The following is a 27,909-nucleotide window of genomic DNA, read 5'->3' as shown; positions in this document are numbered from 1 at the left end:
TACGCATCTCTACCGTCGGAACAATTTCAACCAACGCATTTCTGTGTCGCTGCACATTTTTTCTTTCTTCTCTCCGTCGAAACAAACCGAGCATCATCACCGTGCTGTGTGCTGGCTCCACGTTGGCTGCAGCTCCCATAACGCATTTCGTGTCGGTGCGGATCAGGTGAGCACACGGACGGTCGGCGGGGGATGAGTGAAGGCAGATGAAGTCTTGTGGTCCAGCTCTCTCCTCCTCTTCCTCCTCCTCCTCCTCCTACATCTCCTCCACCTCCACCACTTCCTCCTCCTCCGCATCAGGGTATCAAGATGGTCGCGGCGCGCACTTCTTCACATTCGTCGGAATCCGTCGAATGGATTATTTGTCTGGATAAGAGGTATTTATGTCGCGTCACTGAAACTCATTTTTAGGCTAGAGTGTGAGCGACATATTGATGGAATAATAAAGAGATTTGCAGGCCTGGGCGTTGTGTTTCAGTGGCTGAAATGAAACAGACGTCGGCTCCGGAGTTTTAATTTCCCAACGGAATTAGTTTTTAATCGGTGCGTCCTTGAACGCGCCGCGTGTGATTATTCATTTGGATTTAAACAACACGCGGGTCTGGTCAAACTAAAAGACAGAAAGGGAAATATTGGAGCAACTGTAGACGTGATATGCTGTTAGAAGATATCTTGCATGACCGCATGAATCACTGACAAATAGTTGTTTCAATTTCTCACTTATGGATTAACAAGTAGTTTCAAAAAGACACGTAAAAAACGTTGGCATTGTGCACTAAAACCATGCTCTAAATCCACAACCCCGGGATTATTTGGTGCATTGTGTTAAAATACAACTCAGCATAATGGACTTAAAGATTTATGTTTTGTAATAAACCAAATTTGCCGTGCACAAAAATTGCAATTTGAAAAATGAGCAATTTGAATATTTGCCATCTGATCAGGATTATGCTATTCTGAGTCGCCTTAGTCATGCGCCAAACCACCAAGTAGCTGCAAAGGTCCTGCTTTAAAAAGTCATCCAATAACAACACCTGATTTTTTTAAATCTTTGAAAGTCTTTCTTTCAGATATTTATGAGTCACCATCACTTTGCATCGCTGACCATCATCTACGTACATGTGTGACCGTGTGCTGGATATGCACTGCTCATTTATTCCACTGTGGGGTTTTACATTTTACAACTTAGATTCACACACTCAAAATGTTGGAAAGGGAAATGGGATGTTGGACACATGGCTCACGTTTAAATGAAGAGAGCGACAACAAAAAAGGTCCAAAGTGCATCAGCTATAATGAGCAAAGTGACGCAGTCTGCCAGACGTGTTTACACAGTAATGTCCTCCGGTTAGTCCTGGAAGCTACCTGCGTCGCTCAAATCAAACGCTCCTCGTGTGACTCACCGTTTCCCAGCACATACCTGTAGCACGTGTGCTTCGCTGAATCATTCTGTTACTAGTTTTGATTTTCACAGTTTAACGCAGATCATCTTTGTACTCTTTGAAGTCTCATCCTCTTCTAAGCGATATATAAGGTAGACACAATACAGGTCAATAACTGTTCATACTGCCAGAAGTTGCCGTGTGATGAAAACATTCTCTCCTCAGGTGAACTCTAAATCGGCCCCTTTTGAATGCTTATTTTTGTTGGCTTAGCTTACAAATAGACGCGATGGCTTTGCAGCTCGTGCTCCCACACATCACTCCGTTGCCTTGTTGTCCTCAATCCCTGCGAGTGCAGTAAAGAGATGTGAACACTGCGAGAAATGTTGCCGGGGAATACACGAGGATGCTCGGTGATAAGACTTTCATTGTGCTGATAATACAGTCCAATAAAGGTTCACAGCTACATTGAGTCAGAGGATTGTTGCAGCGGTGACATAAGAACTTGTTTCCCTCTCTAAATGATTGATACTGTGCACTTTTGTTTTCGTCAGCATTTATGGGCAAAATGTAGGTCGCTCACATAGTCTGAACTCAATGTGATAAAAACAATGTGTTACTTTAAACAATTCCATCTTTGTGTATCTCTATCCACCTTTTGGATTTAAACTATTTACTGAAAAAAACAAAGCTACTTATGCAAACTAACACCAATTTGAATAACCTATTCTGATTTTACTCCGCCTCTATTTAGGAGGAAGACCTTGTTAAGACGCATACCAGTCACAGTTCATATGAAAATAAGACACAACAGACAGGAGACATATACAAGGAAGAGAACACAACCACAGTAGACAGAATAGTTTCATCACTTAGCTACATGGTCTTTTAATCCAACGGGGCTACATGATCAAAATGTAGTTTGCTGCGCAGATTGTTCCAGGCCAAGGGAGGAAGGCAGCAGACGTACTTTCCACTCCCTACAGATCATTTCCACAAGGAAAATGTGAGAGAGGGCGAGAGAGGACATCACCATTAAATAAAACACAATGTGGCCACTTTCTTTTCTTCATATTTGACGAGATTATTGGTTCACACAAGTTTTGACTAAATCTGACTGGTTGAAGTGAAAAGTGTGAGTGCCCTCACTTGTCTCTTGGACCAAGTTCCAGATGTCTATAACAGAGTGCTGATGGGAATTCTGACCTACTATCCAGTGCGCTGCTGTGAAACTTTGAGTTATGATATAAGAGCTGGAAGAGGAAACCAGAGGACAGCGTTCCTCCTGATGAATCTCTCCTGCAGAGCTACAGGTGTTTTCAAAATCCAGGTCGAGATGCGCTTATGCCGACTCAAGCTCTGCATCCTATTCAGGTGCCTTACGTACATTTTATTTTTACCACTACCTGTACATTGGCCCCTTTCTGTTCATTTCCCCAGGCCAGCTGAGCGCTCTGGAGAAGATGTTGACATAATCCTGGCACGCCTGAAGAACGTGAAGGCCTTCGAAAGATTCCCCCCCATTTTGCTGCAGCAGATTTGCCTGTGCGGGTTCTATGAGTGCCTGGAGAAAGGCATCACCCGTAGGTCAAAATAACGCCCATGAACGGGTCATAGTGTGTATCTTGCAGCAAAAAAACAGCCAGATGTTTCTTTCTAGGTTCATTTATTAAAAAACGGTTCCGTTGTTTTTAGTGTATCGCCAAGGAGACATCGGCACCAGCTGGTATGCGGTGCTTTCCGGCTCACTGGATGTCAAAGTTTCAGAGACATCAAGTTATCAGGTATGCCTAATTAAATGAATTAAGCTAATTTTACGTGCTACTGTACACAATTCGGAATAATATCTGCATTACGTTAGACGCTGGACATTCTTCTGTGAATATTTGAATGATTTTGTCAGTTGAGGTGAAATTTATCTCACCTACCAAATAATTCACATCCAGCGTCGTGCTTGTTTGGAGTGTAGGTCGTAAAGAACATTGTGCTTATTTCATTAGGAGGCATTACTGATTCGTTTTTAATACTGCAGCTTAATGCCCCTCGGTCAGTACGTTCGGGCGCTGATTGAAGTAATTCCTCTACAGATTGGAGAGCGTCCATCTATCTAACACAAGTGTTCAGTTGATTGCCTGCATCGCTTCTCCTCGAGTGCCTCAAAAAGGGCCGTTCATCGCGCAGAATAAGGACATTGCATCATCATGTTAGAGGTTCTTTTTATGGGACAATTTGGTATCCTTGTATAAGTGCCCCCTCTGTTTCTTTCACAGGACGCTGTTACCATATGCACGCTGGGCGCCGGCACGGCGTTCGGCGAGTCGATCTTGGACAACACCCCCCGGCACGCCACTATTGTCACACGGGAATTCAGTGAGCTCCTACGCATTGAGCAGAGGGAGTTCAGGTCTCTGTGGGAGGTGAGTACCTCTCGCTGCTCCATCTGTACTTGAATCAGGCTAAAGATATTCTCTGCTTACATGGCAGCATGTGACACATCTCCCAGATTAACCCCAGGCTGAGGCTTGAATCAACAGATTTGAAAGAGTTGCAGGCAAAACATGTCCAAGCATGAAAATGAGTTTGCAGTCATTTTACATTCAGACACACACACACACACACACACACACACACACACACACACACACACAAAAACTAAACTGATGGAAAGCAAATGTCTCAATGTTTCTGGAATAAAACTAGCCTTGTCCCAGTTCTCTGAATCTCTGCTGACTTCATCGCTTCTTCTTTTTTTAACAGTTAATCAAATAATGATTAACAGGTAAACAGGGCATGTTTGAGATGTTCTACCTAATGTCAACAACACAAAGCAGATCCCAGCTGAGTGGCTCTGATCTTACAGGCAGTGTGTGTCTGTTCATGTGTTCTGCTGCAGAAAGAGAACAGCCACCTGTCGGTTTGTTCCTGTTACAATTGAATGTTTGAATTTGAAAACTGTGACAAATTAAGCAAAAGGCAAGCCGAAGCGTGTTTTGTACTCCACAACATGAATGGTCTCATCAGCGTGTTTAAGGTTTCCGGTGCCTGACCACTAGATGGAAGTGAAGCGCTGACAAACGTTTCTTCTGGTTCAGTTTAACTGGTGTCTTCATTGCGTGCAGTAATAATTCAGCCACTCAACAGAAGTGTAACACGATCCAACTATTCAGATAACCTACAATAATACTATAGAAGCCTGGAGAAGCGTGAAATTCAACCTCCTATAAACCTTGGATTGATTGGAACGGGATACTTCAGAGAAGCAGCATTGTTTATGGTTGCCCACATAGCACCACCCATCCCTCAGTCTCCTGCACGTTAGATGTGTGATGTCATGCTGTGTAGAGGCCCCCTGCTGGAGCCGCTGCAAGGGGCTGCCGTACTGACGGAGTCGGCCCATTTCCTCTGGGACCGAAGGGGCAAAAGGGGCTGTTGGATTATGGGTCGTGCGTCTGTGTCAGCACACGGGGCAGCAGCAGAGTGACGGACCCTCGGCGTGGAAGTACTGCTGGGCTTCACGTCTCACCTCTGCCCTCAGGCGACCTCTTCACAAAGGTGTGTTTCAGATGACACTTTATGGCTTCTGATTCTGGCGCCCACATTCCCATCTGGCTCGTACTTAGGAAGTCTCTTTGGTCCTCGCTGTTTTGTGATGTCGTTTGAGCACAGAATGTTTACACGATAGTATGGAACTGCTTATTTATTTGCATGGTATCGTTGTTATGTCTTCTATCTAGCTTTAAAGAAGCATACTTCATTTGTATACATTTGCATACTTCAAATTAACCTCAATAAAGCTCTGGTATCTGCAAGGAGTAAGCAGTTTTTACATTGGGTAAATCATACATAATAATGTTGGGGCATCATATTCTTGTTATTGTTATCGACCCACTGTATCATGTGTGTCCTCATCAACAGGAACATGTTTCCATTCTTGCTTCTTCACTTGGATGTTTGACCTTCGCTGTGCAGAAGTTTGGCACATTCATCTACTTCTCTCTCCTCATCTTTGCACAGAATATTATAACTCAACTTGTTTATTAGCCAAGCATGATCCAATATGCCACTAACAAGTGTGATGTGTTGAATTGAAAACCTCCTGTGCTCAAACACTGTGAATTGAATTTTCAGGGAAGCTCATTCTTTGTCAAGCAGTTTGACAATTTACGACAGTTTACGTTCTTCTAAATTCTGAACTTTTCAAAAAGGGAAAATCATTGGGATGTTATTTAGTGACGTACTTGAGATCAATCCTGCGGTCTCGAGATCGTCTTGTCTCGGTCTTATGGAGGCTTCAGTTTTTGTTTTCAAGACTGTCAGGATCATTAATGTGATTGTTCACGGAACAAAAAGGAAAACTCAACCCCGCAATGCTTTTTAAGACACTTCTCATGGTTCTTTTTTTGTTTTTATGGGAATGATGATCTGATCAACTTGAGGGGTGCTATGGTTTAAACATTTTGATAAAAGAAAAAAAACACATCAGAAATTGTTAATCCAAGTCCTAAAACATGTGGATGTTTGATTCAGTTTCCATCCATTCTCTCCAAATGAAATACGCACTCTATTAGCCCTCAGTAGTGTTTGTACATGTACTTCAGCATCTATACATGTTTGTTGTTGATGTGCTGAGCTGGCTTTGCTTCTCGAGTTGTCCGCGCTGTGACTGAAGGACAATCCAGTCAACTCTCTTACAATCCCCACATTGACAGAAAATCCTTACTTTAGCTTCCAGCATTTTACAATTTGTTGTTGGTGCAACACTTTTCCACCTGGCATTTGTTCCTGCCAGTATTGCCGCAATGCAGTACAATTGCTTATGTAGCAGCCTACCTTGTTACTGGTGGCAACAGACTTCACACTTTATCTGCCGGTCCCGAAGCTCTGTGGCGCCAAACGGCCTCCAACTTCCCTGCAAGTCTTCCTGGCTGTTTAAATGAATCAAGTCCGTCTACATCACGCTGGCTTTAGTAAAGTTAAAATACATTTTGGGGCGCATGAAAAGCCCTCAGCGGCGTGAGATTAGTGTTAGTATCGCTTACAGCCCTGAACACACCAGAGTGAACACGGACATGCCTTTTATTGAAGGCAGGAGGAAGCCTTGAAACAAAGTTACACACCTCCTCTTCTTCCTTCTCCCACGCAGATCTGTCCTCCTGTGGCCGAGTACTCTTACAAAAATTACTAATATGCCAGATAACCACAGCTACATTTTTCTTCACGGCTGTCCATATAAGTCAATTATTCAGTGTAAATCTGTCTCTAGTTTGTTCCTCCTTTTCTAACATATTCAATTGTTCCGTATTTCTTTTTGCCTCCATGTTTCCTGCGTTCGACTGTAGCGATATTACAAGTCCATGAATTAGCGTCTATGTGTGCCACTCATGCGTGCAGCTCGTGCAGCATGCTGTTTGTTTAACAGAGCAGACATGAGCCGAGCTCAGCACACTCGGGACCCGCTGACCGAAGCTCGGCCTGATCATCAATTTGCTCTTCGCTTTGTTTCCTGCTTCCGACGGGGCTGTGTGATTGAAACAACACAGTTGTGATTTTTGTTTGATGGGTCGTAAGTCAGCTCTCGTACGGTCACGTCACCCTGCACGTGGCCCGAATAGACCTGCCTTCATTATCTGGCAGCTCTCTAATATATTGGATTAAATGTGACACATTACACAACTCGAGAGGACAGTCTGATTAGCACGGCGCATTTTATGAGTTACATTATGCAGAGATGCTTTTGGCTTCAACTATTTTGCAGGCACGTTTGGGCTCCAAGCTGTCGGGCAGAGAGAGTGGGTGGGTGGGATTAGTAGCCTGGGTGAGCGGCCAGTGGAGAAGGCTGATGAACAGGAAGTGGCGGGGACGCAGCGTGCCCCGTGGTGCCTGCGGATGGGCTGGAGAGGGGATGGAAAAACGAGGCCACGTGGATCCTCTGGTGGTTCAGCATCCCAGTCGCACGCCACATCCAGGGCCGGGGTCACTCCGGGTGCACAGCGGATGTGTGCACAGAGAGGGCAGGAGGATTATATCAAACATTTCTATTTGATTTCCTTATCTCTGCTCAAAGGGTGATTACATCATCAAAGGATGAAGTCAAACCTGGAAAATAAAACACTATTGCTTTTGTTCTTATCAGCTCAATTTTTTCTTCCTTATTCAGTCCACAAAGTAGCATTTTCTTTTGTTGTAACAACTTTTGCAACATGTAAAACGTTAGATGAAAGCAGATCAATGAGATAAACATATGCACATATTTGCACATATTTGTGTACAGAATAATTGTCCAGTAGATGAACAATACTGTACTAAAAGGATTCAGTATAGGCACACAAACAAAATTCCTCCCAGCTTTTACCTTTAATACCGTTGCCTCGTTTATGCATTTGCACATGTCACAAATATCTTTTTTTTCTTCTTCAAATTAAAACCATAGAACAGAAAAGCAGGCTCAACTGAAGTCAAGCACAAAACCAGTAAATCAATTTATCAAATAAAATTAGTTGTTGTCATGGGGACTGAAGATGGCAAATTAACTATATTCTTGCTCCAGTGAGTCAATCCATTATATTGACATCCAAAATACATTTTAGAAAATGACCATGTCCCTGTTAAATACAAACCTTTATTCCATCAAATTCAAGATGACGGTGATGTCACAGCTAAAATAAGAAATGATTCCTCATCATATGGTTCAGCTTAAAGTGCAGCAAGTTGTTTTTTGGTCTGGTCTGTCCCACACATCCACACCTCATATCTGAATATCTGTTCAACATTCAGAGCATTCATCTGAATCTAAATGCAAAGCAGGTGCATGTCTGTGCATGTCAGCGAGCCACAGCGGCCGGCTCACCGTCTTCACTGCGGTTGCAGCTGATAACGCCGTGCCGACTCCGGTCCCCCTGCAGGTAATCAATGTTGTGTAAGCACCGTTCGTGCAAACCAATAGATTTTGAGGGATTGAAACATGTGGTATATTTCTGACGATTTTCCTTTTACTATTTTTCCCTGTCACTCAGTCACATGCATCACACATCACAAGTGTGATTTATAAGTGTGAGCAGTGTGGTTTCCAACATTTTTATTCTCTTCTAATGCGCACATATTTTGCAGATGTCATGTGGGTTTGATAGTTAACCAGGTCAGTGATAAGATGCCATCTGGTCTGTGTCCTTGAGGGGAAGAAGCTCCATGACAGGAACACCATGCTGAATGGTAGAGTGCTGCCTTTACATTTTACACTTGGATTGGAGGCACAAGGGAAAATATACACGTTGAACTAAATTGTGCCGGTGCATTCAAGGCGGAAATGTCTCCCTCAGGGGTTGGAAGCACCAGAGACATTTCTACACTTTATATATTTCTGTTTCTCTGGATCCGTTCTGACTCTGGCTTTAACAGAGCTCAATCTTCTTTTGTGAAGGCGGCGAAGCAAAAAAAAGGAGCAAGTAATTCAGTTTTATGTGTGAATTATGGTTTTATCCAAGCCTTAAGAGAGAGGGAGAGAGAGGGAGAGAGACAGACAGAGAGAGAAAGGGGAGGGGGGTGCTCTCCTGTGTGACTGGAGTTCAGTAATCACCTAGCAACTGCTGCTCAGAAGACTGACTGCACGCTGCTGGTCTGAGCGCTCTGCTCTCAGAGCGGCGTGCGGGCTGCGGTGACGGAGCTGCTGGATCACGCCGGACTACGCTTGATGTGACCCGGGACTCTCAGGACTGGATTTACGTGCTTGGAGTGTTTGTTAGCACCTGGATTAAGAAGGTTTGGAGACCCTTCCAGTCATTAACAACACAAATAGGCTGCACGGGACGCTGGTAGCAGCTGTAGGTAATCTTTGCCAAACTTTTGACCAATGCATTTTGTTTGCGTGAGAAGTACTGTATTGGGCAATTGGAGGAAATGCCGGTTAGAAATACAGTAGTCAGCATTTATCTACTACAATTAGTAAGAATTTTGTTTCAGTTTGAGAAGAAATTTGGCAGAACAGCAGAAAAGTCAAACGCTTGGTAGGTGATTTTCTCCCAATTATTTCCCTCAAGTGGCCTAAAGTGTGCCTGTCAGCAGTTGAGCTCTGAGAACAGTTTGCATTATGTGGGTTATGTAATCTGGGGTGAATTATTAAAATACAGCAGTGCATTCATGCACATAATGCAATAATGTGATGAAGCATGAACAACAGAGGGGTAGCTGGAACTGATGACTTGGTTTGTATCTTCACTGACGTGATAGTAACGACATAGATACAACTAAATTGACTGCAGATATGCACTCACTCCATCATGGCAATCTTTATTGTTTGTATATACAGGGTGTGTGAGGGGAAATACACATTATTAGTGGTCAGAGTAAACAGTTGACCAAGCTTCAGTGGAGCGCTACAGAATGGCACATCTGGTACAGTGAGACATTTGAAAAACCTCCTTGGATGAGAACGGCGTGATGATGAATGTGACCCTGAGAAGTCTGTATGCTGATTTCTTACCCTGAAAGTTGGACCTCAAAATCAAGGATGACTGCTCCAATAAAACAACAAAAGACTAAAGATAGAAAAATCCCACAATCAAGCTTCAATCATTAGAATCTAGGTCAATAATGGAAGAATTTAGCTAATTGTGTTATGTCGCAGTTACTTGTAATTGGTTATAATTATTCTTAATTAGCTACAGCATTGACTCACATGTCTGGCTGGTACATTTGTCACGCTTGCCTTGCTTCCGCACAAATTCATCACGTTCAACACAATTTTGTATTTGACCGTTTTTAGATATTACTTTTATGTTCAAAGGTTTTTGATTCACTTTTAGACATATTATGAAGCTATGGGAGATGCTAAAAACTAAAAGTATGTTTAATAGGCTTTACAATCATGGAATTAGTCAATATTTCAGCTTACTAATTGTGATGGATTTTATGTCAGGTTGAAATTTGTCAGAGGGATCTTTAAGACTCCTTTAGGTATCACAGACCTTTTATTGGCAGTCGTGTCTCTGACTTTATTTTATCGTGACGGTCTTTTGATCTTGTGAGTTGCTCAGAGTGAATCAATGAAGGAGAGATGAAACACATCGTTCTCAATTGTGTTTATTCTCTTAACGCAGATTGACGCTATATGTGACAACGTGGCGCTCGCTGTCTGGATGTAGTGACTGAGTATTTCACACAGGTGAACACGCCTAAAGGTTTATCTGTGCTTTTCACAGTGTGCAGCCAGAGACATTTGTTCTTTTCACTTCTAATACAAAAAGGGGGCCTTCTTTTCAGAGCGGTCTGTAATGTAATTTCTCTGTGAATGTTGACGGGAAAGACTCCGGGGAAGTGTAGCTGCACAAATCACAGCCAGTGGTGTTGTTTTATTTTGACTCGAGATGTTGTCATGAATCTTTCAATTTGCGTTTCGAGGGAACATGACACACTTGAAATGAAAAAAAAAGCGTGTAAATCTTTTACTTTTATGACCTTTTTATTTATTCATTGTAACATTTTATCACAACGATATCATATCCACAGTTTAACTCTCTCTACTTGATGAGTGAAATTATTCCATCCATCTAATAGCATCCGCATCTCTGGAGCCGGGTGGTGGGGGGCAGCCGGCTTATAGGAGGGTTCTCCAGTCTCCCCCGATCAATGAGATCATCAATAATTGGGGAAATACTGTCCGGTCCCCGTTCCACAGCACAGCCCAAGCAAGTACACGTATATACCGCTAAGTAAGTAAGCCCCACTTGGGTTTAAATCAGCCAGGCTGTTCCTCCCAATCGCCCCCCTCCAGGTTTCTCCATCTCTCCCCCCATGAGCGATGAAGGGCCCGAGCAGAGCAAAGTGTTCACTTTAAAGAGGGTTTCATAATTTATTCTTAAATTTTATAGAAATCAAAACGTTTTTTTAAAATTAATTCCTTGACTGCTGGTCCATAAAAGTTTGGGCAAAAAGTCCTTTCCATTAAAGCCAGTAAAAATGGCTCAACGGATAAATTGGTCGTCTAAGTAGAATAGTTGTTGGTGAATTGTTTAATTATTTCATCTTCAATAGAATAATTAAATGCACGGTTTGTCAGAGACGTCAATACTTTCACACCTGACAATGGACCTCAGCTTCCTCGGGTCTGAAACAACACGCTGACCCTGCGTACTGGACTCTAACCCTCAGGGAACCCGGCTTGATTGGCTCAGAGAGATGAGTTCATTTGTTCGCGCGGTGCTCTTAAAGCTGTCCGGCCTAATCCTAAAATCCTTGTCAACAAAGGGGACTCTTGAAATATTTAAATCTGTTGTTGGCATTTGTACTAAATCCCCTCACAAAGACACCTTTTAACATTAATGGGTTTGGTGTGAGACATCAATCAGTATACACCATGTGCTAGAGTATTAATAAGCAGAAAGTCAATCCTTATTTTGCAATAGATACGTGGTTTAAAGACTGAGGTCACTGAGCGACTCTGAACTGCTTCTTAATTGAGGGGAAACGCTGTTTGCCCCTGAGGGGTTACTAAAGCGATTAACTGACTTCAGGGAGCAGAATTGAATTTAAAGCATGACCTCTGAGATTATATTACACATGGAGGAACAAATGGCTCTGTGGTTCTAGCTTTCTCGCAGTCTCCTCTGACCAGATAATAGTGAGGTAGAGAGAACTAAGTGGTCCTCAATCAGCTTTTTATCGACTCGGAACGTAGTGGCACATAATGCGTTTTTTGTGTCTTTCGCATCAAGTGAATCTTTTATAGTCTACTTGACAAACGCTTTCAAAAATCTGTAGTGGGGATCCCTCTCATATGATCAAATGGCCATTATTACTAGTGATTTGGGATCCATACTATATTGTTATGGCTCATCATTTACGTCTGGATCGGCCTCTTGGTACAACGGTGTCACGAAAATAACATTTACATTACATTACAGGTCATTTAGCAGACGCTTTTATCCAAAGCGACTTACATTACACTTTAAACCCATGGCTTTTTCACATTTTTGCCTGGGGAGCAATTAGGTGTTAGGTGTCTTGCTCAGGGACACTTCGACATGGGGAACATGTGGCAGCCTGGAATCGAACCACCAACCTTGTGCTTCCCAGCACACCTTCTCTAACCCCTGCGCCACGACGACAATTTACAAGCGTGCAGGAAAGCAGTGTGGTGTTCATTACATAACGTACGCTGCAGGGCGCTGTGACGGCGCAAGGCGCGTGCGTATCGTCACGCTCTGTTTGCTCCGTGGACGTCTGTGGGCTCGGTGGGGTGAGCGGATCTACGCCGGCTCTGTCCTCAGCGCCAAGTGGCTCCGAGCGCTTTACAGCACTTACCAAACGGTTATGGTGGGTTAGATGCAGAGGCCGGATTTCATGTAAACAAAGTGGCAACTTACCAAACATCAGCGAGTAAAAACTTGATGACAAGTTCGTAAAAGATGAAACCCTGAGTCACATAAAAGGCAACTGAAAAGTTAGATAGATACATTTTTGGTGCCAACTTGGTTATAGATACTTTTGCTGATTGTGTTTTTGCTCGGCGTGATCCTGCGCTGTGAAGCTGCGTCGAAGGGGTTTGATAAAAAATGCAAAGTCTCGGGTCAGAATCTCAGTTCTTTTCCGGGGCACCGACTGTAAATGTCGGCCGTTGGGTTTGAGGAGGTTACCTCACAGGAGGCCGTGGACCCTCACGGCGACAAGTCATAAGACATAAATACAAAGAGGTCTTTAGTAAATACACAATGTACTGCAGTCATATTACCTCTGTGTCACACATCTCTGTAGAACATATGATATATATCTTTTCGCTATGACTGATTCTTTCTTGTATTGCCTTTATTTTGATAGAAATATCATCAGTGCATGGCTGGACTGCTCGCCCCACCATACGGTGTGATGGAAAGTGGTTGTAGTGGTGACAGTAAGTATTGTTCTTTATGTTTTTATATACATATATATATATAGTGGTTTAGGCTCAGCAATCACACATTTTCCTTTACATTTGTCACGATGTTTCTTGTTGTATTAAAGTATATATAACAAGTAATATAAGAAGTATGATCTCATTTTGTACATAAGTGTAATGCAATAAGTAATAATACATGTGTTCTTCTAACGTCACTACTGTCTGACCCTCCTCCGTCCTCTTGCATTGAGGCAAAGGCTGATATGTTTATTTCTGTTGCAAGATAACTCAATATTTACTTAACTTTGCTCAAACAGAGCACTTAACTTGCCCGAACGTCATGTACCATAAAAATGATGAACAGCAGTGAAAACATTCAGCTGTTTGCTATATGCGATCTAAAAAGGAAAAGTTTTCCTGGTTTATGTTCATATCAAATAGGATTTGATTGACTACTATACAGCTTCACGGATTGACGTGTGTTCTTTTAGCATCTATTCGTCAGTGTTTGGCGCTGCGCTGTGAGAGCAGGGCTGTTAACATTTGTTGCATCACACTGTACAACACTTACGGTATGTATTCTATGCATGAATTCACCAGGACGTCCAGTAAACCCCACCAGCATCAAGCAGCTGGAGGCTGATGCACTTTGTTGTATCCACAGCAGACTGGTGGTTCTGGGACTCTACATTAATATGAATTAAACATATTAAACAACGCTCTCCTTTTATAGCACTCTGGTGCTTTTAAAGTCGGCCTCATTTCCTTCAGTCCTGCATTCAGTACCAGTCTACCTGAGCACCGTTTAATGGCACCCCGTGTTGCCGTTAATGTTCCATAAAACTGTACACATTTCCCTCTCAACTCTGACATACTCAAATGAAATCTAGATCAAATAGTTTTCTGTAATTTATATTATATATACTGTATATATAGTATCACTCCTTGTATCACTTGGACCAGCATGGCGGCACCAAACATTTAAAAATGGACTAACTAATTTAACTAACTTCAATATAAACAAAACAATTTACCCGCCCACATTGTGTATGAATTCAATAGAAATGCAGTGAAAGAGTGTGGAAGAAGATTACCTTTAAAGTCATTATAGTTCCAATAACAATGTGAAAACAACGTGATAACTGCAGCAGCAAACATAAAGTCACTAGTAAGTGAAGAAAGTGGACATGTCAGGGTTGCGGGTGGAAGGCAGGACTCAAACGCAGAGTTCAAAACAAAAGGGACTTTAATAGTCAATGGTCAAAAATCCAAGGGGGCAAAAACACACAGGCATGAACGATGGGTATCCAAGACAAAGACAGGACATGCGTGGCTAAAGACAATGACGCGACAAGTGACACAGGAGACACACGGCTTAAATACACAAGGGAGGTGCAGGTGATTGGAACACAGGTGGAAACTATTAGACGAACACAGGGGATGACGAGACAAGGCAGGAAGTGAAGTTACCCGGGGACACGAGTGGCAGAAAACGACAAAATAAGACAGGAAGTGAACCACACCGTGACAGTACCCCCCCCTCAAGGACCGACTTCCAGGCGGCTCACACTAGAGCAAAACAAGGGGTGGGGGGGAGGGAAACCAGAGACGTTGGTCGGACCACCCGGGAAACTCTGGCGGGCGGCCCGGCGGGTGGCCAGACGAGCGGGGAGCCTCTGGGGGTCGGCCCGGCGGGTGGCCAGACGAGCGGGGAGCCTCTGGGGGTCGGCCCGGCGGGTGGTCACCAAGCCGGCTCCGGAGCGGCGACTGCAGGGCACGGAACGTCTCTAGAATGGCAGGCTCGGGGACACGGGAAACCTCCGGGGTCGGCGGCGGCAGCTCGGGGACACGGAACACCTCCGCGGTTGTCGGCGGCGGCAGCTCGGGGACACGGAACACCTCCGCGGTTGTCGGCGGCGGCAGCTCGGGGACACGGAACACCTCCGCGGTTGTCGGCGGCGGCAGCTCGGGGACACGGAACACCTCCGCGGTTGTCGGCGGCGGCAGCTCGGGGACACGGAACACCTCCGCGGTTGTCGCCGTCGGCAGCTCGGGGACACGGAACACCTCCGCGGTTGTCGCCGTCGGCAGCTCGGGGACACGGAACACCTCCGCGGTTGTCGCCGTCGGCAGCTCGGGGACACGGAACACCTCCGCGGTTGTCGCCGTCGGCAGCTCGGGGACAGGGAACACCTCCGTAGTCGGCTCCAGCTCGGGGACAGGGAACACCTCCGTAGTCGGCTCCAGCTCGGGGACAGGGAACACCTCCGTAGTCGGCTCCAGCTCGGGGACAGGGAACACCTCCGTAGTCGGCTCCAGCTCGGGGACAGGGAACACCTCCGTAGTCGGCTCCAGCTCGGGGACAGGGAACACCTCCGTAGTCGGCTCCAGCTCGGGGACAGGGAACACCTCCGTAGTCGGCTCCAGCTCGGGGACAGGGAACACCTCCGTAGTCGGCTCCAGCTCGGGGACAGGGAACACCTCCGTAGTCGGCTCCAGCTCGGGGACAGGGAACACCTCCGTAGTCGGCTCCAGCTCGGGGACAGGGAACACCTCCGTAGTCGGCTCCAGCTCGGGGACAGGGAACACCTCCGTAGTCGGCTCCAGCTCGGGGACACGGAACACCTCCGCAGTCGGCGGCGGCTCAGCCCCCCCCATAACCCACCCCATAGCCCCCCCCTCAAGGGCCGGATCCCAGACGGCCCTCAAATCACCAACGGGAGGGTGGGAGAGGACCATGGGATGGGAGGGAGGGAGCCTGAGTCTCGGAGCGGGGACTGGGGGCGTCGGGGTCATGGCTGAGAGTCTCGGAGCGGGGACTGGCCGAGTCGGGGGCATGGAGCGTGGCGCCGGAACTGGTCGGGTCGGGGGCATGGAGCGTGGCGCCGGAACTGGTCGGGTCGGGGGCATGGAGCGTGGCGCCGGAACTGGTCGGGTCGGGGGCATGGAGCGTGGCGCCGGAACTGGTCGGGTCGGGGGCATGGAGCGCGGCGCCGGAACTGGTCGGGTCGGGGGCATGGAGCGTGGCGCCGGAACTGGTCGGGTCGGGGGCATGGAACGTGGCGCCGGAACTGGTCGGGTCGGGGGCATGGAACGTGGTGCTGGTACCGGGGGCATGGATCGTGGCGCTGGCTCGGGGGTCGGGGACATGGATCGTGGCACTGGCTCGGGGGTCGGGGACATGGATCGTGGCACTGGCTCGGGGGTCGGGGGCTTGGGTCGGGAGGCCGGGACGGGAATCTGCTGCGGCCCAGTGGAAGGCAGGACTCAAACGCAGAGTTCAAAACAAAAGGGACTTTAATAGTCAATGGTCAAAAATCCAAGGGGGCAAAAACACACAGGCATGAACTATGGGTATCCAAGACAAAGACAGGACATGCGTGGCTAAAGACAATGACGCGACAAGTGACACAGGAGACACACGGCTTAAATACACAAGGGAGGTGCAGGTGATTGGAACACAGGTGGAAACTATTAGACGAACACAGGGGATGACGAGACAAGGCAGGAAGTGAAGTTACCCGGGGACACGAGTGGCAGAAAACGACAAAATAAGACAGGAAGTGAACCACACCGTGACAGGACATTTAGCAGCTAAAAAGCCTAAAGAGTATTTCCCTCAGACCAAAACCTACGTTTGAGAAGAATATTAGACTTACATTCATCAGGAGGCCAGAAACATGACTCCACACTAATGATGTGTTTCCCTCATAACTGCAAATACTGTATGTGCAAACAAGCAACTGTTTGCTCTCAAGAATGGAGTTAAAATGCGATGATGTTTTCCACGGCTCCTGAGTGGCCAAAAGATGATTTATTGTAGGTGATCATTGATCACACACTTTGCAGACCTAATCCGACCTTCATCAAAAACCTTTTTTATCAGTGATTGTGTTTATTCTAACAACTATCTGAAAGAGACAGTAGTCGACCAATTTTCATTTCACGTTATATGGCAGATTTAAATTTTGTCAACACTTCCATTATTCTTTTTCTTGCACATTGCTGATGTTTTCTAAGCAGTTTGGTTATCAAACATTAAGATGTTACGCAACATGACGGCAACAATAGAAAAGGAACATCAACAAAAATAACCTGGAATTTAAAGTAGCCGGGTCTTACACGGAGCCTTGTGAAGGAAGTTATTCAGACGCTTGAGTTTCTGTAGATGTTTTACCAGATTCATAACATCACACTCCTACTTATGTTCCTCTTTCTGGGAATTGTGTGGATTCTTTATCTGTTTTGGTTTCGCAGCAGTCTAAGAAGAATGTCCAACAATAGCTTTTTCCTGCAGATACAGTTGTGACTGAGCAGCTCTGACTGATTGTACTATTTGTCCTGGAGGGGAACTGAACAAGCTTAAAGCTCCTAACACTGAGAAATAACCAAACCTACAAACTCGCTGCACAACTCTTACATTTCCTCATTGATTTTTTCTTCTTCTTTTTTTTCTCCCAATATTTGCTGCACGGGTACAACCAGAATAACAAAGTCTAATAGCCTATTTATTTCAAGAGAAATGTAAATTATAAAACAGTTTTGCAATAGATTAATTTGATTAGTAAATATGTTCTTATTTTATTTCCTAGTCATAATTAATAGACTATCTGTTCTTCTTCCTCAACAGCCATGCCGGACAAAGAGAACATTAGCAACAACTCCTTTGTTTCTGTCTCCAAACATCAGAATAAGGTATCATGCGTAACACACATTCATTATTTATCTGATTTATTGCCACCACGATTCCTGAAAGGGGGAGAAAGCGAAGAAAATGCTACTTCCTTGTTCGTGTCTCGCACAGTGAGACTGTTAGTGAACAGTTTGTCACTTAAACCTAAAGACTAATTCTGTGCTTCTATTTTGCCCGACCTTTCTCCGAGGGAGGATGGAAAGCAGCGTGGAATGGGAAGTTTGTTTAAGATTGGTCTAAATATAAACAAGACGACTGGAGTTTTTGTCTCCATCCCTAACAGTTCCTGTCCCACCTTTCTCCTGTTGTCGTTTCCTGCGTTGATAACGAGGCTCTGAAGCAGATGTCTACAGATGTGCTTTATTCCTCCAAAGAGTTTAGTTGAAGCTGTAACAAACCAACTGCTCTGATTTACTCTAAAATGTATGACTGCGCAGTAAAGCCCGGCTTTTTTTTGTACTGAGTGGTCAAATGTTTTTTGTAAATAATGAATGAACTTAAAAAGCCTTCATACGAATGCACGAGCTGCGCTGCTCTCTGAAGCATTCAGGATGCACTTTAAATGTCAGAGACCCGCAGCCCCCCCCCCCCTTCCCCCACCATGGTCCCAGAGAGGGAAGGAACACATTCCCATACAGTAATTGACATTATCTGTGTCCCATTTAAGCAATTTAATGCAGCAGTCTAGTTTCTGATAACAGACTACTATTTTAATCGACGAACAGTATAGAAAGACCAAAGTTCCATTAAAGTTGGCGGCTAACTGAGCCACACAGAAGCAGTGAGGAAGACATCCTGCTGTCCGCCGTGAACGGAAAAAACACTTGACTTGTCAGATACGTTGTTGTTTCCCTGATGTATTTTATTGTCAATTACTGAATTGTTGATTCTTACCAGAAGAAACCTTTGATTTCGCCAACATTCAGTGATGTTGAGCCTCAGTTTTATTGTCACGCATGACGTGTTTTATTTCAATTTCTCTCATATTTTCTTTTCTTTTTTTTTTACCCCTGCAGAAGTCATACATTGAAAGTCCAGCCAAATCCCCCCTTAAATGCATTTCTCAGGTATTAAACACAACCATCCTTCTGTATGTGGGGACAAGTCAATACCGTTTATGTGGCAGGTCCTCAGTGGGACACTGCGCTGGCTTCTAACTTGAAGTTGGACTGTGCAGGTCCCGTCTGAGAAGATACTGCGGGCCGGGAGGATTCTCCGCAACGCCATCCTCTCCGGGGCGCCTCACATGATCAGAGACAGGAAGTACCACTTGAAGACCTACAGGTCAGATGGCATCTTTGTTGTTTTAGATTTGCAAAAGACGGCATTATTCTACGTGACTTAAAATACTATATTCATTCCTCAAGGAGCAGCCTTTGTCCTGCAAGAACACGTTTGCTCCTACGCTCAGGTGCTGAGCTCCGGTTCTCTGCTAGAATAGAATTCATTCGGACATTTCGGAAACACTACCGCTTTTGTCCACACTGCTTTTGGGAACACCCAGTAAACAGTCCAGTTAAACCCTGAAACAAAAACACAGGAACAAGGTCAAAATAATAAAAACAATCAAAAGATATACTTGTAAGCCTCGTATAAGATCTCACACAGAGTCTTTCTGTCTTTTCTATAGGCGGTGTTGCGTGGGGACAGAGTTGGTTGACTGGCAAATGCAGCAGAGCTCATGCATCCACTCTCGCGTTCAGGCTGTGGGCTTGTGGCAGGTGCTGCTGGAAGAAGGTGTCCTCAACCACGGTGAGACGCTGCGTTGCGTCGGTGTCTGCGGCACACGGACGACACAAAGCCGGGATTATTAAAAGGGAATTTGTGCCGTCTCCCGTCTGCCTGTCTGTGTTGTGGTGACGCAGTGGACCAGGAGCTGAGCTTCCAGGACAAGTACCTTTTCTACCGCTTCCTGGATGACGAGCAGGAGGATGCTCCTTTGCCGGGCGAGGCGGAGGGGAAGGAGAGCCAAGAGGAGCTGCAGGACACCCTGCTCCTCCTCTCGCAGATCGGACCTGACGCACACATGAGGATGATTCTGCGGAAACAGTGCGACTATAGAACAACGTTCTCTGAAGCCATTTGAAGGAGATTCGATTGATGTTTTGGTGTGATGATTTTGCTTGCATATTTCCTCTTTTGCAGTCCGTCTGAAAGAACAGCAGATGATTTGGAGATAATCTATGAAGAGCTGCTCCATATTAAGGCCTTATCTCATCTGTCTACCACTGTGAGTCCTCTGTCTGATGTGGCAGGATGAATCCCATTGTCACTCCTCCTGCTAACCGCACACCCTCCTACGCTATACTGTACCAATAGCCACATACTTTGACTGATGTTATGCGAGTAAAATCCTACATGTGCATAGCTGCTGGCTTGCATTCAAAGTTGGGTAGGAAGTGCTGGAAACGCCTTTTTTATGGTTATTAAATCATTTTTCACTGGAGGGGTACCGGCTGTTAGGAGAATACCACGTTGCATGGTCATGCTCTTTCTAGTTGCTCCAAGTTGAACTACTAGATCATTTAATTCTTGTTAATATTGATCTTCCTGGGCTATAAATCTGTCTACTCTGCAGGTAAAGAGAGAACTGGCCGGAGTGCTGATCTTTGAGTCTCATGCAAAGGCAGGAACAGTGTGTAAGTAACGCAGTATAATAATAATGTTGTGTTGTGACGGTAATGATCTTTTCTAAAACGCTGATACCGTTTCAGTCAAAATGAATCCCAACTTCTTTGTTTCCTTCCTCGCTCAGTGTTCAATCAGGGAGAAGAGGGCACATCCTGGTACATTATTTTAAAGGGCTCTGTCAACGTTGTTATCTATGGAAAAGTATGTATTTCTCCATATTTGACCCCGCTATTTCCTAAAAAATTAAAAATGATTATTAATTAATCTGATCGGCACGCTGTGTTTCACAGGGTGTAGTTTGCACTCTACATGAGGGAGACGACTTTGGGAAGCTCGCTCTCGTCAATGACGCCCCGCGCGCCGCCTCCATTGTCCTGCGAGAGGACAACTGTCACTTCCTGACAGTGGACAAGGAGGACTTCAACAGGATCTTGAGGGTGAATTTCTTAAATGTCACAGTAATATTTAAAGATGTTATAACGCCCTCTATTGGGAAATCTGCAGCATTACATAGATCTGTAATGTAAAGGAAGTGGAAATCTAGTGACAATGCCCTTTATGGAGATATATCCATTTAAATTACTAATTATTATTAATTGATCAAATCCTGTAATCTACAGGTTCCCCACAACTAACTACAGGTTAAAAAAACGGCCAATTTCTTATGTTTGGAAACATAGAATGAGTTTATAAAGATCCGCTCCTGGTTCATTAAACCATATTTGAAATCATTGCACCTTCATGAACTCTGCTCTGGCCTCTGAACAATGACATGCACACAAGCTCCCACTGTGTTGTAAACATCATTTCAGCTGTTTGACCGTCAGCTCAAACAGCTTCTTGCTCTCTATGAATATTAAAATGCTTGACTCGTGCCTGTGCACTGTGTGTGTATTTGTGTGAAGGATGTGGAGGCCAACACGGTGCGTCTGAAGGAGCACGGTCAGGATGTCCTGGTGTTAGAGAAGAGTCTCGGCAGCAGTCGAGCTTCCACTCACGGAGCCTCGTCCTCCCATTACAAGTAAATGCACCCACAATCCAATGCACTGCTTTCACGCAAGGTTAAAATCAATGCGTGTGTGTCTGCTGTACTTCAACATCACGATGCGGCATCGTGTGATATCTATTTATCTTCGATTGGAGGTGAGATATTAAAGCAATCTTTGGCTACCCAGATAATTCCCTCTTCTAGGGCCATTGCTTGTTTGGTTCTTTAAGAGATTCTTTGGAAATAAGAATAATGTAGAGTTTCAGCAATTGTATCTTCAAAAACGTTCATTCATTCGTCAGTGTGACAGCAGAAGAAAAGGCTTCCTGACCATGTGTAAAGCAATCCTGTGCACTGCAGCCACCGGCCGTTATCTCAATGGAAGCATCTGTCACTGCTGTAATAAAGAGGGACACATTAATGGTAATGATGGCCCTCTGCTCCTCGGGGAAAAAGAATACCTGGCAAGTCACAATTGCTCGTTTGGGGCTCCGTGGCCCTCTAATCAACTCGGCTTCCTCACGCATGAGAGTGTCAAGACAATGAGAAAAACAAAACATGTCTTTTTGTCGGTTGCCTCTCGTGATAATGAAAATCAACTGAGACTCGATTGCGATGATTCTCCTTCGCTGGACTGGATGACCCTAGGTTTTTATTTTGGCTTCTCTGACGTTAAGCCCAGACTCCCCCTTAATCTTCAGCCCCGGGAGAGCCCTGTGATTGTACATAGGGTGGTTATCAAATGAAGCAATCACGGACACACTCTCAAGTCAGCCCGAGGGCCACGGAGGTGTCACAGTCCTTTCAGAGCCAGCGTTTCCTGATTAGTGAAGGGTGTGTACTTTTCCCGTGGTGCTTCAGATACAAGGTGATCTCGGGGACTCCGGAGAAGATATTGGAGCACCTCCTCGAAATGATGCGACTGGATTCTCAGTTCACAGAGTCAGGTACTGCCCTGCCTGCAGCTCTCACAACGTCAGATTATAGTCACCAAATACATACAAATACATCTATCGTGATAATCGCTTACTGTGAAGGGTTATCCTCTATCTGTGCTGTATGCTTATTGTCTTTAGCTCAGATGTTCTTCTCTGCACCGACCTGTTTGCTCTGTCTACAATCAGCCGCACGTCTGATCTAATTTCTCTCGCCGGCGTGCGCACATGGTCTTCATTTGCCCCGCAGAGGTGGCACAGACGGCCCCGTGCGAGATCAAGGCCCGGTGGCTCTGGAGGTCCTTTGATCTGCTCATAACCTTCTCTCTCTTTCTGCTCCCAGACTCGGCCTTAGACGACTTTGTGCTCACGCACTGTGTCTTCATCCCAAACGGTCAACTTTGTCCGGTGTTGATGGCCCAATATCCTTTTAGAATTACGCCACCTAGATGTGAAACTGAGCTGAAAAGAACATTCCCGGTCTGCTCTGCCCTACACTGTTTTGATCTTTAACTGCCGTGCACCTACCACGCCGAGGCTCTGCAGGGCTCTGAGCAGGAAAAGCGGGACTACACACTTAATAACAAGCGCAGGGTGATCCGCCTGGTGATGCAGTGGGCTGCTGTACATAGAGACCACCTGCAGGAGGAGGACACATCTGTGGCCTTCCTAGAGGTCAGCATACAGCAAGCAAATACAAATGTCAGAGGTGTCAAATCATAAATTGCCTTCATTTACTACACGTTTGTTCTCTGTTTTGTGCATGTGACATTACGGCAGATCCTTTACAGAACAAGTATGTTTTTTCCCCTCACAGCTTCTTTGTGTTTGTGCTGTCTTTTGCAGGAGTTTGTGACAGCGGTATCTAATGATGTTAAAGCGCTTCCAGCTCTCGGGGATCAACTCACCGAACTAGAGAGGAGTCTAAAGCGAAAGTAAGTGAATGGATTGATTGATCCTGCAGCTGGCCATGCGTGTTTGTCATTCTGGACCCAGCACGCATGATCCTACTGTCCATGCATGCAACTAGAACTCAAGCTGCAGGTCTTATGGACAGTTTCACAAACATGCATATCTCTAACTTAAAAGTTGCTTGTTTTTGTTTTAATACTATAGCACTGACGACGCCAGAGTCTCAAAGAAAAAGGTAAGACTCGATTTGTCCTTTTTAAATCAAAGTGCATGTGCAAATAGTTGATATGATAGTTCATGATAACCGGACCTGTTAAACCTCACAGCACAAAGTGCTACTGCGGCAGTTCAGTATGGGAGATGAGAAGCTGCAGAAACGTCAGCCCATCAAGAGTAATGATGAAAGTGAGTAAGGGTGTGTCTTCACATTATTAGATCAATGTTTGATGCAACAGTTGTCAGCTAGAGAGGTTTATATCAGTTTGTTGTTGCACTCTGCTGTCATTATATCTGCTATTTGAAACCTTTTTTCAGCAATGTCTTAACTTCATCAGGTCTTTTTTTTTTACCATAAAAGGCACATGTCTACTTCTGTTTGCAGACTGTACTTCCTTATTAATGGGGGATCGTATTTCTAAGTAAGAGGAAATGAGTATCAAGAAACTTTAACATATTGGATCTTAATATTCTCTTAAAATAAAGCAACCTGAGTAGTTTCACTTAAAAGTAAAACTATCCCGGATTTCACAAGAACAATTGCTTTAATCCAACTGCCATCTTTCCACTTCTTCCTTCCTTCTTGCTGACGGTCCCATATTTTCTCTGATTCATGCCTCCAGTTCTGCTCAAAGTCTACTGCTGTGACCACACCTACACAACTATTCGTGTCCCCGTGGGCGCCTCAGTCAGGGAGGTCGTCGGCGCTGTGGCCGACAAGCTGGGATCAGCAGAGGACCTGCTCCTGGTCGGCCTCAGTTCTGCAGGAGGTGAGAGTGGCGGCATCAGCAGCGTGTTAATCAAATGGTTGGAGGTGGCACGAGGGCACAACGGGGCACAAACTGGATTATTTAGTGAAAGATTTGTTGCCATTTGCAATACAGCACGTGCTGAAGAGGGGACTTTAAAGCAGCTTGAGAGAAACTTAAGCACAGTTGTTGAGGCTGTTGGTGCTCGTGGCGGCTCTTTACTGTGGTGATATCCCATTGGTCCACACTTTACTTTATTTAAAGGCAGCTCATAACTTATCATTAACATAACATAACATATCTTTAATCAATGAACTTAAGGTTTGCAAGAAGGGTCTATCGTCGCATGAAACCGACACTTTGCAACAATTCCCATAAAATAGCAAATTTAAGCAGTTTTGAACTCTTTTTTTGTTATGTTGTTTGTTCCACAGAGAAAGTGATCTTCAAGCCCAATGATGTTTCTGTGTTTTCCACACTCAGCATAAATGCACGTTTGTTTGCCTGCCGGAGGGATCAGTTGGATTCTTTGGTGGGTTGATCTCTAATAAACAGCACATTATAATCATATAAACAAAGGGCTGACCGAAATATTATGTGCATAACTAATGATCTTTTCAATACTTTGCCCTAAACACATTTTTCCTATTTAATTTCACATGCTTTTAGGATACACAGTAAATGTGTAGATTAACTTTTACTCTTATTAGCAATCTTCTTGTGTCTTTTTTAACATGTGAATGTATTTGGCTCATATTTGTCACCCATAAAAGGCAGTTTTTACCCTCGTTTTCCAGACCCCTTTGCCCGAGCAAGAGGGTTCCTCTACAGGGCCGCTGGCCAGCTTCGAGTTAATGAGTTCCAAAGATGTGGCGTACCACATGACTTCCTATGACTGGGAGCTTTTTCATTGTGTACACGAGGTACGACTGTGATATGAGCCCAGGGGACATTATCAGAACAGCTTAATTACCTGCACACCTTCTTTGAAGTTATTGCATGAATTTAAGTTAAGTCGTGTTCATTCTTTCAGTGGATCCCGTATTTTTTTCTGTGGTGTCCAACAGCTTGAACTTCTCTACCACACATTTGGGAGGCAAAACTTGAAGAAGACCACGGTTAACCTGGACCTGTTCCTGAGGAGGTTTAACGAAATCCAGTTCTGGGTGATCACAGAGATGTGTCTGTGCTCCCAGCTCAGCAAGAGGGTGCAGCTTCTCAAGAAGTTCATCAAGATTGCTGCTCAGTAAGTGGACTATGTCTACTCTGCTTTTCATTTGGACTTGAGCTTGTAGTTTTGTTTGTTCTCACCTCTAACGTGCACCTTTTCACATTTTCTGTCGAAGTTGCAAAGAGTACAGGAACCTGAACGCCTTCTTTGCTGTCATCATGGGACTGAGTAACCCAGCAGTGTGCAGGTTGAGTCAGACCTGGGAGGTGGGTACCTGTCTGTTTAAAAATGATTCCTGTCCTACCAACAAGTTCAACTTTAGTCTCCTCTGTTTTCACAGAAACTTCCCAGCAAATTCAAGAGATTCTACGGGGAATTTGAAAACTTGATGGTAAGTTAAAACAAATTATTTTGCATTTCAAAGCGTCTCCGTCTTTGAGTTGTCCGTCCAGCATTCCTCGCGCCGTCAGCTGGTCAAGTGCAGGTGAGCAGTGTGATCGTTCCCACAGGACCCGTCCAGGAACCACCGGGCGTACCGACTGACGGTTGCCAAGCTGGAACCTCCCATCATTCCCTTCATGCCGCTGCTGATCAAAGGTTTGAGTGGTTGATTTGTTTGATGACCATTTATTCATTGATTCAACATGATCTTTAGCTGAGCAGCGCAGTTGTTTTGTTGTTGAATTTCCTCTTCAACAGCTTTAACCATTCAAACAATTGAAATTGAATTGAAACAGTTTTTTTCCGCAGACATGACATTCACTCATGAAGGCAACAGGACATTTATCGACTATTTGGTCAATTTTGAGAAAATGGTGAGGAGCTTAGTGTTTAATTATTGGTCTTTTTTTTAGCTTTCAGATAAATGCTAATATGTGTTGCTAATAATAACATTGTCTTTCAGCGGATGATAGCTAACACGTTGAAAATCGTGAGATACTGTCGGAGCCAAGCATTCAGTGAGTGTGCATCACAAAGGTTTAATCCTTATTGATGGAATCAAAAATGATGCACCTGAATTATAAACCCGTTCCTTGTTCATGTCTTAGGGAAGGACATCAATGAAATAATCTATAGTTAATTTAACCATTTTACTCCTATTTCCAATTTCATCAGGCCCAGATTCCACTCAGGCCAGCAAGAACCAGGCAGAGGTTCGGACCTACGTACGTCAGTTCAAAGTGATTGACAATCAGAGGACGCTGAGTCAGCTCTCTCACAGACTCGAGCCCCGCAGGTCTTGAAGCCGCTCCGGGGCGAAAAATGTTACACTGCTTCACTAAATGACATGCGCTTGCATTTAGATGCATTTGCTTCAACACAGGCAATCCCACGAGGTGTCAGATAATGGAATATTGTCCCAGAGGCCTGACTCGTTAAGCCTTTTATTACAGTCATTTGTGGTACTCTAACCGCTGTAATTGTTGGTTTCTGATAAAGCTCTCATATCACTGTGCTGCAAGTCAAACAAGAGCGACGATTGAGGGGATTAAAAAGCTTTTGAGAGATTCTCATTCATCAGATTAACATTTCAGACGTAAACACTATGTGAAGCTGATGCTTTAAAAATGCAAAATCTTGATATTCCTGATATTCAGTTGTTTCCTATCTTTTGTATCAAACAATATTTATACATATTTAAGTTTGAATGGTATGTGTCGTTAACTGTATGCAAATATTTATTTTGACATCAGCATGCAAAGACTTTTGATTGTTTGCTGTTTTATTCATGTAAGACATTTAAATGTGCTGAAAGTATTAAATATTTTAGATGTATTCGTGTGCTGTTTTTGCCATTTTTTATTACATTGTATTATGCAAGGAATCATGGCATTAAATGATTTATGTAGTTTGCAATATTATTCTCCATACAATAAAAAGGTTATGTGTTGTGAATCAGTAAAGTGGAGCATGAAGTTACTAGTTGCATAATGTCTTGCCATCTGAGAGGATTTGTAGAGGAGAGTACAATATTTGGGGCTAATATCATTCTCCTGGACTGAACTCGGAAGGAACTGAATAGTTATTTTATCACAGCATTATAATTATTGTGTAATGTAGAACTCACGTTAAAGGTTTTGCCAACCAACCCTTTATGTATTAGTTGATTTGTATTTTATATTTTAAAAATCTGCAAAGTACCTAGTAACTAATATGTCAACTAAATAAAGTAAAAAGAAGAAAAAGTATTGGCTTCTAGTTTAGGTGAAGTATATAAAGTATAGACTACAGAATATAAGTATAAAGTAAGGTGCAAGTATCTCAAATGGGTTCTTAAGCACAATGCAGTATATCTACATGTTATACCTCTGAAGTAAAATGGAATAAAGTAGTAACATGTTTACTGGCAAATATAGGAAATATCA

The 27,909-nt window shown here is 44.3% G+C and overlaps 1 protein-coding gene across 8 annotated transcripts; it reads left to right on the top strand.

Moving 5' to 3' along the window:
• Window positions 1–121: 121 nt before the first annotated feature.
• Window positions 122–27,319, top strand: rapgef4a (Rap guanine nucleotide exchange factor 4a). 8 transcript variants are annotated; one of them, XM_040202376.2, is made up of 31 exons: window positions 122–377; window positions 2,823–2,965; window positions 3,078–3,166; window positions 3,653–3,799; window positions 13,191–13,263; window positions 17,879–17,943; window positions 18,958–19,008; window positions 19,119–19,225; window positions 19,572–19,693; window positions 19,807–19,990; window positions 20,087–20,171; window positions 20,520–20,580; window positions 20,697–20,773; window positions 20,863–21,009; window positions 21,478–21,593; window positions 22,422–22,507; window positions 22,839–22,917; window positions 23,020–23,170; window positions 23,342–23,430; window positions 23,612–23,642; window positions 23,734–23,812; window positions 24,247–24,393; window positions 24,807–24,904; window positions 25,170–25,295; window positions 25,440–25,618; window positions 25,719–25,809; window positions 25,884–25,934; window positions 26,053–26,140; window positions 26,294–26,358; window positions 26,448–26,502; window positions 26,660–27,319. In XM_040202376.2, the coding sequence occupies exons 1-31, from the start codon at window positions 310–312 to the stop codon at window positions 26,785–26,787; spliced, it is 3,078 nt and encodes a 1,025-aa protein (XP_040058310.2). In that variant the 5' UTR covers window positions 122–309; the 3' UTR covers window positions 26,788–27,319. The 8 variants fall into 8 exon arrangements, 6 of the variants coding, with proteins under 6 accessions (XP_040058310.2, XP_077947201.1, XP_077947203.1 ...); XR_013453076.1 differs by having other exon boundaries at window positions 188–377; window positions 26,281–26,358; XM_078091075.1 differs by lacking the exon at window positions 18,958–19,008 and having other exon boundaries at window positions 189–377.
• The last annotated feature ends 590 nt before the right edge of the window (window positions 27,320–27,909 follow it).

This window comes from Gasterosteus aculeatus, chromosome 16 (genome assembly GCF_964276395.1).
Source record: "Gasterosteus aculeatus chromosome 16, fGasAcu3.hap1.1, whole genome shotgun sequence".
In the NCBI taxonomy this organism is placed as follows: domain Eukaryota; kingdom Metazoa; phylum Chordata; class Actinopteri; order Perciformes; family Gasterosteidae; genus Gasterosteus; species Gasterosteus aculeatus.
This window is presented reverse-complemented; position numbering and strand designations above follow the sequence as displayed.